This window comes from Asparagus officinalis, chromosome 9, assembly GCF_001876935.1.
Source record: "Asparagus officinalis chromosome 9, Aspof.V1, whole genome shotgun sequence".
In the NCBI taxonomy this organism is placed as follows: Eukaryota; Viridiplantae; Streptophyta; class Magnoliopsida; order Asparagales; family Asparagaceae; genus Asparagus; species Asparagus officinalis.
In genome coordinates this window covers 29270476-29284895 of record NC_033802.1, presented here as the reverse complement: position 1 = coordinate 29284895, position 14420 = coordinate 29270476, and the positions used below count along the sequence as shown (strand labels likewise).

The 14420-nt window shown below is 41.8% G+C and overlaps 1 protein-coding gene across 1 annotated transcript; it reads right to left on the bottom strand.

Annotated features, from left to right (window-relative positions):
- LOC109823331 lies at window positions 8890–13976 on the bottom strand. The gene is made up of 8 exons (XM_020389613.1): window positions 13629–13976; window positions 12671–12856; window positions 12311–12413; window positions 11197–11281; window positions 10098–10145; window positions 9578–9641; window positions 9230–9463; window positions 8890–8946 (listed from the first exon to the last, which is right to left on the bottom strand). Exons 4-8 carry the CDS (start codon window positions 11247–11249, stop codon window positions 8890–8892), a joined length of 456 nt encoding a protein of 151 aa, XP_020245202.1. The 5' UTR covers window positions 11250–11281; window positions 12311–12413; window positions 12671–12856; window positions 13629–13976.

Here is a 14420-nt window from a genome sequence, read left to right as displayed (position 1 = left end):
AGGATATAGTATCTCTCAAAGATTGAAAATTTCCTTAGAGAGGCCAAGTCTTTGGTACCTTTTGTTTTTAAGGATAGATGTCACTTTTGTTAAATAATGTTGTTGTCATAAAGAGTGTGCATAGAGTGTAATATACCAGTTTTGCTGGAAGTTTGTTTTTGGTTTGGAGTATTTTACCCATATTGAGAATCATAATTAGTTTTTTAGTAATTAGTAATATATTGATGTATAATTTTTATTATTTTTTAACTAATGCTTTGGATCATGCAACTAATCTTTTGTTTTTTTAGTCTCATGTGAATTTTGTTAAGTATGAATGTAATATGGATTTCCCATCATATTAGCCATTATACATTTGTAATATAGCATAAAATTATATGTCTATTAGATCGAAGTTCTAAATTACAAGTTGGGATTTTTAATATGTCTGATAGATCAAAGTTCTAAAATCTGTGAGCATAACAAAATTCAATGCATTATCAAGTTTGATATTAGTCCCCAAAAAGTTATCATCAATAAGTAGAAGTTTAAAAATATGATCTTATTTTATGCAATAAATTCATGGTAAGCATGAACTATTTCACCCACACTACAACAAAATACAACATTGCCGACGAAACAAAAACGTAGGCAAAAGTTTAAAAAACGTCGGGAAAAATCTTTCCTGACGCAAAATGCAGCGTCGCTAACGCGTCGTCAAAAGTGCGTCAAGGAAAGTTGTAGGCGTATAAAACTACATATGGGTCCCTTAACACAGCTCAGCACGGTGATTCGATAAACCAACGAACCATCGGGCGACATATCCAAATCAGAGTTCAGATCAACAATAAAACTTGGATAAACCGCAAAACCGGACAACGGACGTAACGGCGAACACCCGGCCAAAAACCAAGCCACCCAAGGGTGGCTCGGTGGCCGAGCCACCCAAGGGTGGCTCGGTGGCCGAGCCACGCTCTGACCTGGGCCTAGATCTGGGCCCATATCCACTTCCAGAGGCTATAAATAAAGGGGGAGGTTCATTTTTTAGGAGGTTGGACCTTTTGAGCCGAACTCCTGCCGGATTGAGAACTGAATCTTGGATTTTTGAAGCTTTGAAGACTTGGACATTTTCAGATCTGGTTCTTGGTGAGCATCCACGTCAGAAAAGGCAGGACAGTTCGAGAGAGGAAGATCAGATCTGAGATCCACACGGTAATACTCGGCGATCAAAACTTGGTTTTTGATGCCTGAGAAGGCTATTATTTCCTTGGTGAAATAGTACCTCGACTGTTATTTCCTTCGTGAGATACACGCACGCTAGCCCTATACGTGTAGATCGCGACGGGATCTAGATCGCCGGTAGTCCACGGCGATTAACCCCGGCCAAGCAAAGAACCCACAAAAGCGAGTGACCGCAAACAGGAGCTCGTGATTCATTCGACAAACAAGGAAGATTGTAACTTTTTCTTTTTCTTTTGATTTTATTGTAACCGGATCTTATAAAAAGACCGGATCTTTCTGTAACCGATAAACTATTACCAAAGAGTGCAATGACGTCAATGAAAGCAACAATTTTTCCCGTGAACAATCTGGCGACCACAGTGGGAGCCACCGATCTCGCTGCCGAGATCGTTGCGTCGCAGACGCGGATCTCAATCCCGGTCGAGGAGGAGGTCGAGTATGAATTCAACAAACAAAAGTTCGAGGAGTATATGTCATCCTCATCCGGATCCACCTCCCCTCGCAAGTCCAAGAACTTCTCCTCTAGGAGAAAAGTTCGTTGGTATGAAGAAGTACAGAACGCCAACGAAGCTCTCACCCCAATTGTCGCCAAAGTTGCGTCGGGTGAAGTTCCGCCAACCTCCAACCAGGTCAACCCTATTCTCGCTGATGCCTCCACCGTTGAGGGCGTTGTGACTCTCTCAAAGAGAGCCCGCCAGAGGCGACGTCAACGCCTGGCATGACAACTCGCAAAAGCGATGGAGTCCATGGACGGAATCTGCTACCACGCGGATCTGAAGAACAGGAGAGGCAAACAGCCTCAATAAACGGTGAATGGTAGCTCCTCCAAGCCGCCAACTAACGAATGGATCCGTGTCAAACGGAATCGTTCAACGCTTGATGAGCGCATTCGCAAGCGCCGCGCACTGTCAGCGCAAGCATGGGCTCAAGTCCAAGAAGCACGCAGAAGGCTACAGAAGGAAGTGGCCAAGAAGCCGCCACCAACCCGCCAAGTATGGAGGCCGAAGTCTGAAGCAGTGATTCAGGCTAAGGCACAATTGTTGCAGCCTTCAATGCAAATCCAACCTCCGGCGAAACACTCTAAATCGCCGATAATTCCCATGGCTACTCCGGGAGATCACGCGGAATCATCCTGAAGAAAGAAGTTAGTTCTGGAGCGCCTCGGTCTATTTCCCGATGAAAGAAGCAAAGCTCCAGTTCAAGAACATTTGGGCCCGATGAAGAAGCCCCTAACGACTCAACATGCTGGGGGTCGCCGACACCTCCAACATGACAAAGAGATCAGGGCAACTAGGCGTACCAATTTGCGCATTGAAGTCCAGGAGCCCGCTGAGAACTCACACCCGCAAAGGTATGTTTCGAGGCGCGTGACTTTTGAAAGCCCAAAGAAGGCAGTTCACCCTCAGAAGAAAACATTATCGTCTGATGACGATAGTGTTATACCTGAGAAGTCGTGCCAACACACGATAGGTCACTCCGACATTCAAGCAGACGAATTGTACTATCGTGTTGGGGGTATGAGTAAAATCAGGAAGAGGAGTCCTCGAGAACAAGAAGCTCAATGGCCATGTTCCAAACTCATTCGGACAGTATTGTCTGAGTGTAACTGCATCAAGACAGTTCCTGAAAGAGTTTCGGCTTTCGAAAGGCTCAGTACCGAAATGCCAAAACCAAGGCCTAGGCGTTTCCGATGAAGAAGAACGGTGGTTGAAGACGGAGAATTTCTGAGGGTCACCACTAACATGACCAGTAAGGGGACATCGGCATGGGATAATCTCGAGTCGATTCTGAAAGCACCCCGACGTATAACCCGTCTGCAGTCCGGAACCACTAAACGAGCAACTTATGGTAGGGTTCGGACAAGAATACCTTCAGAAGATGAAGAATCTGATGCCGACTCCGCGGTTGCATCAGATAATACGGTATCCAGCGAGGGACAACCCCGCGAGGCACTTATGATAAGTGCGGAACAAGTGGCCAAGATGCTTGAAGAGGCCATGGCTAAACAACAGGAGAGCTTCAGGTTCGAAATGCAGATGGTCATGCAGAACATAAGAGAAATGCATGACCAACAAATCCAAGCATTGACGAACCAGCAAGGCGAGCCAAGTCGTCGTAACCAGGTTAATCTGGATGATGAGGACACAAATGCGAATGAGACTCATAATGCCAATAATCCTCCCGTCAACGCAGGGGGTGGTAACGAGAATACTAGTGAAAACACAAGTGAAAGCTTGAAGATCAAAAACCTTGAGAGCAAAATCAATACATTGATTTCCGCTCAAGAGATGAAGAAAACAGGCATTCCTTGTCCATACCCAAGAGAATGGGAATCGATCCCATATCCGGCGAAGTTCAATCTAATTAACTTTACGCCGTTTAATGCGATGGGTTCACCCACTCAGCATTTGATTTACTTCAAATAGCACCTGGGGGTTATCTCGGGTAATGAGCCTCTGATGGTACGGTCCTTCGTTGGCACTCTTCGTGGAGCCGCCTTCGATTGGTATCGTCGCCTCAAGCCATGAAGTGTGAATAGCTGGGACGACATGGAAACTAAGTTCCTCGCTAATTTCTTCGACGATGACACTGAGATATCCATCGGAACGTTGCTCGATGAGAAACAAAAAGACGGGGAATTGGTCGACACCTTCGTCAAAAGGTTCCGAAACAAGGCGATGAACTGTCGGGACCCGATCACTAAGGAGTTCATTCTCCAGTCTTGTCACAACAACCTCGCATTGGACGTATTGGAGGCAATGGGAACATCACCGTCTAACACTTGGAAAGACTTGAAAGTGCGCGGTGAACAAGCCGAACGCTTCCTCCGAAGGAAGAAGGCCGAGAGGAACCTACCGACGGCTAATCCTCTGAACTCAAACTTCGCCTCTCGTGGTAAGGGCAAGGCACCTGCAGCTGCTGTTGGTGCTAATCAAACGTCACAACAGCAATCCCAAAGGCAGCAAAAGACTTCAGACCCAAGACTCAAGAAAAAGTATTCCTTCAAGGACGAAGACGTTCCAGCCATCTTCGAATCCCTCCTTGGAAGCAACAAGATCAAGCTACCACCTATCACAAATAAGGAGGAAGCTGACAACACTACGGACCCAAAGTACTGTGCATACCACAGGAGGGTCGTTCATCCCACCAAGGAGTGCTTTGCTCTTAAGAATAGCATCCAAACCTTGGTTGAAGCCGGCGTTATATCGCTCAATTAAGTCGAAACAACACTCCGAAGAGTATACGAGTATAAACTGCTTCTCAATCCTCCAACAGGTGCATGAGGTTAAACTGCTTCCTTATATACTCCAACAGGTATATGAGTCTAAACTGTTTCCTTTCTTTCACGGGAAGTTCCTAGAGAATACCATGCCTGATATTCTTAAGGATAACCCGGATACCCAACTGAGTACAATACCAGACCTAGTTTTGCAAAGAAAGCTGGGGGTGGATGATTCATTTAACGGGAAGTTCCCAAAAGAAATCCATATAGTGTATTCTTAGGGATAACCCGGTCACCACAGCAAGGTGATGAATAAGAAACTCACATTCAAATTCTCACCGCGTTTGTGCATTCAACACTCTCATTGTTAGAGTCTGGACATAATATTCGAAATTGGTCAAACATTTCTACAGTTAGGACCAAAACCAAAACCCCCTCTCGATTCCTCTAATGAACGAGAGGTCCACAAATCGAGCGATCTAACCTTCCTACAGTTAGGATCGCCTCAAACCTCCTAATTGGTCAAACCTTCTTACAGTTAGGACCACAGTCAAAATCCCCTCTCGATTCCTCCAATGAACGAGAGGTCCACTTTCAAATCAAGTGATCAAACCATCCTACAGTTAGGGTCACCTCAAACTACCATTTCGCCAAATCTTCCTACAGTTAGGGTCAAAACCATAATTCACTCTCGATAAACGAGAAATTCACCTTTAGTTCGGTAATCAAACCTTCTGACAGTTAGGATTATCCGAATCTTTCGATTCTCGGAATGGAGGTCCCACTCCTAGTTTCACTGTTCCGGATTCTAGGGGTGGAGATCCCACCTCGAGTCTTCTTTCCAACTAGAAATAGAATATAAAATTCTTCCTTTTCAGAATCAAGGAATAGAATATAAAATTCTTCCTTCCTTGTATTCGGGTTCGCCTTCACCCTAAAAGAAGACCGGGAGATAGAATATAAAATTCTTCCTTTCTAGGATTCATCCTAGGAAGTTTATCCCGAATCCTAAGCAGGGATAAGTCTGCGCCTAACACGCGCTGTCGGTTTAGTCTTTCTCCGTAGAAAAAGACACCAGAGTTCGATTCTGGGGTATTTTATCCTGAAGCCTAAGTAGGGATAAGTCTGCGCCTAACCTGGGCTGTCGGTTAGTTCTTAACCGTTAAAAAGAACACCCGCCCACATATTCAACATTGTGGCAGATTGTTATTAATAACACCAAAATACATGCCTTACACGCATGGGGAATTTCATCCTGAATCCTAAGAAAGGATATGCCGACGCCTAACACGCGTCGCCGGTTTAGTCTTTTACCGATTGAAAAAGACACTTCTCCATAGAAAAAGACACCAGAATACCAGTCTGGGGTATTTTATCCCGAAGCCTAAGTAGGGATAAGTCAGCGTCTAATACACGTTGCCGTGTAGCCTATTCCCGTAACAATGGCGAAGTCTATGTATTCGATATCATAGCACAAAGTCTCAAAGAATTCACTCTCTTAGCACAACGTTACATGCGGAACGGATTTAGATAATTCGCATGCTAGCCCGACTCAAACGGTAGTCGGTAAAGGCTAATCAAATCCGTTGAAGGCTGGGGGTTAGCCAAAAATCCTAAAGTCAACACCTAACACGTGTCGCCGGGTAGCCTATTCCCGTAACAATGGCGAAGCCTATGTATTCGACATCATAGCACAAAGTCTCAGAGATTTCACTCTCTTAGCACAACGTTACATGCAGAACGGATTCAGACAATCCGCATGCTAGCCCGACTCAAACGGTAGTCGGTAAAGGCTTATCAAACCCGTTGATGGCTGAGAATTTGCCAAAAATTCTATAAATTCAAGTCATTGAAGCATCATCTTCATTAGTTGGTCTTGTGACTTGAGCATCTAACAACTTCAGGATAAGATCCATACACGTAGATGAATCGACTTTCATAGTTGGTCCAGTAACTCCGACATTTAGGACCGCCATGCTCTAATACCTCAAGAGCTTAAACTGTGTATACTCCAACAAATGTCAAGCGATCCGAAACCCTAGGGTCAACGCCGATCAACGCGTAACCCTAGGTCAACGCCAGTCAACGCGTTGCGATCAAAAAGTCAACGTATGACGTTCGAAACCCTAGGGTCAACGCCGATCAACGCGTAATCCTAGGTCAACGCGTAATCCTAGGTCAACGCCAGTCAACGCGTTGCGATCAAAAAGTCAACGTACGATGTTCAAAACCCTAAGGTTAACATCGGTCAACGCGTAACCCTAGGTCAACGCCAGTCAACGCATTGCGATCAAAGTAGTCAACGCACGACGTTCAAAACCTTAGGGTCAACGCCGGTCAACGCGAATTCCTAGGTTAACGCCATTCAACACGTTGCGAGCAAAAAGTCAACACGAGTCAATATATCATGACGGAGATAAATCAGTTCAAATGAGGCTAAACCAGTCTTGAACCAGGTTGAACCAATCTGAACCAGATTTGAACCTGATTTGAACCAGAATTCAAATTGAAGCTGAACCGAGCATCGAAACAACTTCAAATCGACCGAGGGTTCAGTCCTTTGTTTATTCTTTCCTCTCCCACACATTCGGAAGGGTCGGAAGATTTTTTGAGCCTAATTACTGCCTTTTTTAGGTCATTATTAGGCCGGTTCGGCTTATTCGGGCACGAAAAATACTCCAATAAGGTATACGAGTATAAACTATTTCCTATTTTTGGTTGAGAAGTTTCTGGAGAATATTTTTCTAAAAATATTCTTAAGGATAACTCAATAACACTTCGCCGGACAACGCGTCACAAATGAGAACTCAACGCCAACAATCGATGGTCAGTTCTATGTTGAACCAGCAAACACGAGCTAAAGATCAGAAAATCAGGAATCGACTTCAAGTTCAAAATTCTGACAATGGTCAGACAATAAATGCAGCACCGGAACCCATACAGACATTCGACAAAGTACCAAATAGCCTGAAGGATTGAAGGAATCAAGAACAGAAGCCATTCCAAGGTCCCGTTACACCGACTGAAGGTTGGGACAATCATATCCAAAGTATTCCAGACTCTTCTATAAAAGAATGAGGCTGAAATACTTTGGAGGGGGTATCTGTAGGCGTATAAAACTGCCTATGGGTCCCTTAACAAAGCTCAGCATGGTGATTCGACAAACCAACAAACCATCGGGCGACATATCCAAATCAGAGTTCAGATCAACAATAAAACTTGGATAAACCACGAAACCGAACAACGGACGCAACGGCGAACACCCGGTCAAAAACCAAGCCACCCAAGGGTGGCTCGGTGGCCGAGCCACCCCAAAATGGGTGGCTCGGTGGCCGAGCCACCTAGCCGATGGCCGAGCCACGCTCTGACCTGGGCCCAGATCTGGGCCCAGATCCGCCTCCAGAGGCTATAAATAATGGGGGAGGTTCATTTTTCAGGGGGTTAGAACTTTTGGAGCCGAAACTCTGCCGGATTGAGAACTGAATCTTGGAGTTTTGAAGCTTTGAAGACTTGGAAATTTTTAGATCTGGTTCTTGGCGAGCATCCACGTCAGAAAAGGCAGGAGTTCGAGAGAGGAAGTCTAGATCTGAGATCCACACGGTAATACTCCGGATCAAAACTTGGTTTTTGATCCCGAGAAGGCTATTATTTCCTTGGTGAAATAGTACCCTCGGCTGTTATTTCCTTCGTGAGATAACACCCGCTATACCGTGTAGATCCGACCGGATCTAGATCGCGCGGTAGTCCACGGATTAACCCCGACGCAGGCAAAGAACCCACAAAAGCGAGTGATCGCAAAACAGGAGCTCGTGATTCGTTCGACAAACAAGGAAGATTGTAACTTTTTCTTTTTCTTTTGATCTCATTGTAACCGGATCTTATAAAAAGACCAGATCTTTCTGTAACCGATAAACTGTTGCCAAAGAGTGCAATGACGTCAATAAAAGCAACAATTTTTCCCGCGAACAAAAGTATTTGGCGACGCAAATACACTACGTCGCCAAAAGTACACTTTTGGCGACGCGTCATGCGTTGGGAAAAGTATATCTTTTAGCGACGCATAATAGTTTGCGTCGGCAAAAGTGTACTTTTGGCAACGCATGCAGCGTCGGCAAAAGTGTAGACGCATGCAGCGTCGGCAAAAGCTATGTGTTGGCAAAAGTATAGCTTTTATCGACGCAAAATTGTTCGTCGCTAAAAACTATACTTTTGGCGACGCAAGTTAGCGTCGGCAAAAGTGCAGCTTTTAACGACGCAGAGTGAAGCGCCGCTAAAAGTTATACTTTTGGTGACGCAAGATAGCGTCGCTAAAAGCTATACTTTTGCCGACGCATACTCTGCGTCGCTAAAAGCTATACTTTTGCCGACGCAAGATAGCGTCGGCAAAAGTATAATTTTTGACAACGCATAATTATGCATTGGTAAAAAGTATAATTTTATCGATACTAATTTGCATCGCCAAAAGTAATATCTTTTCTATCAACTACAAGCCTACACTGAACCTGAACATCCACAAAAAAATTGCTCCCATTCACATCAACAAAGAAACCAAACATCAAATTATACTCCAAACAAGTTGTATATTATGATAAACAAAGAATTTGCTCCAATTGCAAAATAATTACATTCATTTGCATTTCTAAGTCAACACTCAAAGGCCTGTTTAAATATTCCAGTTTGTCATATTCAGTGTTTTCCATTTCAGAGAATGACACATTATAAGATTTACAGGAAACTAAACTAAGTTGAAAAAAAAAGAAAACTTGAAGTGAAAGAACGGGACACATTATAAGATTTACAGGAAACTAAACTAAGTTGAAAAAAAAAGAAAACTTGAAGTGAAAGAACGGCACGATAAGTGAACCTCTTCACAGATGAAGGTATATTCTCTTGTAGAGTTTTTGCGACTCTATCTAACTCCTGTATTTGTTGCTTTGCAGTCACTCTGTCAGGACCACAGTACATATCCATAAACTCTTTCATGTGTGGTAGCCTTTCCATCAGTTCTTTGATTATTTCCTGTTAGAGAAAATGCAACGTCAGATTATCAGCTACATATTCATTAACTGAATACCTAAGCAAACCTTGAAGTTTCAAACCAAATACACACAAATTCATTCACCCAATTTTTACCTGAACCAAAGCACTACCTTTATCAGAAACCTCAACAGGGGGAAGCCAAGTTCTATATGAATATCTGCAAACAATGCTCAAATTAGCAGTAGCACCTGCAGGCTGCAGCAATAATCATAACACCTGTATCCCCAGGATGAACAGTCGACGATGAGACACTCACTTCTAATACAGTAATATTGCCAAGGGAAATGTAAACACTCCCAATGAGTGGAATCATTATTGATTTCTCAACGTCCTTGAGTTTAAGAGGAACAAGAGCTCTAAGCTCCTGTTCTATTAGCAAGTCCTTCACAAAATCGAGACCCTTTTCAGAGATTATAGCAGAGATGGACCCAGAATCATCAGATAGGGATTGGGCAGCAACGGGACTAGAGAAAATTGATAGGAAAATTAAGAAGAAAAAGGCTTTCATGGCTTATCAAGAGTTTATAATTCAAAAAATTGACGGGAAAATTAGGAAGAAATTAATCAAATTATAGATTCATCAACACGTGCAATTTCAACATTGAATATGCACCTTACAGGTTTGTGATCGCTGTCCGTGGCAACCATTGAAGCTTCGTACCTACCCAAGTTAATGTTCTGAGTCAACTTATTTGCCACAAGGATATAGATTATCATGTAAGTGTTGCCTCCTAAGTGAAGTAGGAGCTCTAAGATGTCTGGCCACAAAATGAGGTCTGATTACCCAATTGTTTAAGCTTTTGACAAATGTTGTAATGGTTACAACAAAAAAGCAAATATTTATTATTGATTTCTATTGCAGAAATATATTACATAGGTCAACCTAAAATAGAAGCACATAAATAAGAAGACAAGCATTTAGAGCTCGCTCTATTATTTTTTGTACAAAATGCTTCTGCCATACACTATAACACTTGCCATACACTATAACACTGCCAGTAAACCCTTTAAGGGCTTTTTGGTTGTTCTTGGTAAAATTTTGTATTTATGACACAACTTAGAAAGTTATTGTCCACCTCACCAATTTCACTTGTATACTTTTCTTTATTTGTTTTTGATTCCATTGGAATCATAAATTGCTTGTTTGGTTTGCAAATGTAACTTTAATCTTTATTTGTTTTTGATTCCATTGGAATCATAAATTGCTTGTTTGGTTTGCAAATGTAACTTTAATTGTTTGTTTATCATAAATTGCTTGTTTGGTTTGCAAATGTAACTTTAATTGTTTGTTTGGAAAGTGTAAAAAGTTGTCTCAACGGTCAAATGATCATATTGGTTAGAATTATTTTTTATTATTGTTTTCTGACTTCAACGTCAGCTTTCTCCTAAAATTATGTCTTTTTTTTATGAAATCACTTTACAAGCCACATCAACATATGAAATCACTTTACACTATTTTTACAACTAAAAACAAATAATTGAAAGTGATGAAAGCTGACATTAGGACTCACTTTTTTATACTTTCCATCCTTTTACATGGTAAAAACATACAACCAAACAGCCCCTTAGAAAAAGAGCCTCGCCTTGGAGACCTAACAGACCATTTTCCTACTTTTACCATCCTCTGCTATCGCATCACACTAACATTTTCCAAATAAAGTACCAAAATATGATTAAACATGCGTAATAATTGAATTAAGTGAAACTAGTACCTTGTTCCCACTTGCCCGCCCAAATCCACATGCCACTGCTGCAGCATCAACATCACCAATATTTGGCCTAATACTTTTCAGAGCCCTAGCAAGTGACAAAAGGTATAACCCATAAATGCACATATCGACCAATAAGCATAATAGCTTTAAAAGAAACAAAAGAATAAATAAGACATATCAGGATGCGTCTCTAGCATCAATAACCTAATATGGGATCAAAATGTTTAATGAAAATATTACCATGCACAAATAAACAGACCAACCAATTGCCTAGAACCAACACGTTCAAATGATGACCCATCATCTAGGGTCTTTCCAATAGGAGGGGTGATAGGGGCACACCTCCAACCACACCCTCCACCACACCTCCTCTCCCTCTATAGTGCATTGGGCCCCACATTAAATTTTTTTTAAAAATTTGATGTGGGGCCCAATGCACTATAGAGGGAGAGGAGGTGTGGTGGAGGGTGTGGTTGGGGGTGTGCCCCTAACATTTCTATTCCAATAGTGTCCAACCACCATTGTCCATTAGCACTCCCCTCAAGTCCTACCTAATATCAGTTTAATAGCTGTAAGCGATAACTTGTTGAAAATCAAACATTCAGTTACCGAGACTGTATACCAACATATATGAAATTTTGCAAAACTGTTTACAATTTACCACACAATATTGACTGGAACAAGTATCTGCAGTCTGTTCATAGCAAACAATTTATGGTACAATAGAAAATTGATGTATGTCAGCCCTCTTATCAGAGGTACTTTCTTACAGATACTCTGCACATCATGATGATAACAAAAGGCGAGAGACCACTATATTGGTCAAATCCTCTGGCGCAAAATTTTGAAAACGCTTCGATCTTGTTGAAATCAGACTTGGACTGCAATTGAATGTTTTCAGGAGGTCTTATGCGGAGAAAAAAAATATGTAACCAATTATGGTTAGAAGTCCAATCCAGACTGGATAAGGATATCGGGAACCAGATATATGATTGTAGGGCAACTTTGATCGACTCATCTTTGGTTTAACAACCAATATAAAATATATTATTAAAATATATCACAACAAATAAAATTAACATGACAATTTAATAAAGTGATTTGAGATCTATACCTTTCATTCTTCAGTTTCCCACACATCGATCATCGATACCCAATCAGTCTTTTCAGTGTCATCCAACATTTATCCATATGAACCATTTGAAGCCCGACTGGATCTGACAACTCGCCGCTGTTAGTTAGAGCCCCAAGTAAGTATAACTGCTCCATAGATTTAACAATGCCAGTCATGTCAACAGTTTCAGATCCATATGAAGATTAAGGAAATTCTAATTATTAGAAACAGAATGTCATCAGCTAAACAAGTGACCTATTTGAGGAAACAAATATTATAGTTATTGATATTGTATCGCAGCCAAGTATATCAGACAACAAGTTAACTGGAAAGCGTGAAAGATAAAAAGAATGAGGGAACCTTGAAGGCTTTTCCATGAAATCAAAGGAGAAGATGTCCTTAATCCCAAGTGCTTTGAGCTGTAATACAACGTTTGATAGGTTGCACCTCTTAATTTCAGGAACAGCGGAATCCATAAGTTTGCCAAACTCACTTTCTGGGTAAAGCCGAAAGCACTTACCAGGCCCCTCACATCCAGCCCGTCCACTGCATTATGCACACATTTAGGATGACATATTCATAAAATATTTAGTTAAGGATCATATATCCCATGTCATAAGTGCAGTCAAACACCAGACGCATAATATATAACTAGTGCATCTGTCCGTGAAATTATATAGTCGAATCATATATCAGCATTTAGCATTTGCAAACTTTGCGACGACATCGTACTTTCATTAGGAAATGTCACAAAATATAGGTCAGGTTAGCAACAAAATGCCATTACCATGGTCACTCTTTAAACATTAACCATAATCAAGGTTTGATATGCAGCAGAATACAGACAGATACCCTACAAAATGATGGGACAAATTATACCAAGTAAGTTCAGGAAAATACTTTGCTACAAAAATTACAAGTAAGTGCAGGGCTAGCCACAAACTTATCAGCTCAATGGTAAGAAATATTACCTAATAGATCACAAACTTTAAGCCGATGTACCAAGCTTTTCAAATTACCTTAACTAACAGGTATTCTAGGATGAAAATATCATGGGGAAAAAACCCTCCATATGTGACAGTCCCACACAATTACCTCCTTTGAAGAGCCTGTGCTTTTGAGGTTGGGATGATAATTAATGATTCCATTCCCGTAACTACTAAAAGTATTTGTATTCTCTGCGGACGAATTTTCTCAAGTAAAAAAAGACATGCCTTGAAAATAAATCAATAGTTAAAACTATAAGAAAATTTAGTGATTTTATTTGACAAAATACACGATCACAAATGTAGAAATGTACAAAGAGAATCAGATTTACCTTGCGGCTGCCAAATGGCGCTGGCTTAAACACATTCATCGGCGAAAATGAGGAGGAGGAGAGGCGGCGAGATCCGATTTGGGAAGGAAGAACTAGGGTTTTTTTATGGGGATTCGTCGGCAAACAACAGAGTCGACGGCGGCGGCAAACTTCAGGGCTCGATGGCGGCGGTGAACTCCGACGGAGGGGCGATCTCCGACGGTAGCGGCGAGTTCAGAGAAGGCGCACGGATTTGAGGCCGGTTTTCTGATGAGAGAGAGAACGAGGGCTGTGGGGGGTTTTGGGGTTTTTTCTCTCTTTTTCGCGAAAATAAATGGGCGAAATTTCCCTCCCTTCTGCGTGTAGGGTAAAAAGGTGCGGGGTTCTTTTTGGCGACGCGAACGAGTAAAAAAGCGTCGTTAAAAATACGCCTTTCAGCCACGAAAAGCAGATACATTGGGAAAAATAGACTTTTATTGACGCTTACCTACACGTCGCGATATATGCACATTATTAGCGACGCCAGCTCTAAAACGTCGCTAAAAATATATATTTTTGCCGACGAAAATAAAAAAACGTCGGAAAATCCATACACTTTTACCGACGCTAAGCTAAAACGTCGCTAATAATATATACTTTTAGCGACACTAATTATAAACGTGGGAAAAAATATATGTTTTCCCGACACTAACTAAAATCGTCGGGAAAAACATATTTTTTTGCGACGTATTTAACCATGTATCGGGAATAAGCGTTGGGAAAAGTGTAATTTGTTGTAGTGCCATGAGTTATAGTAAACTCATAAATCTATTT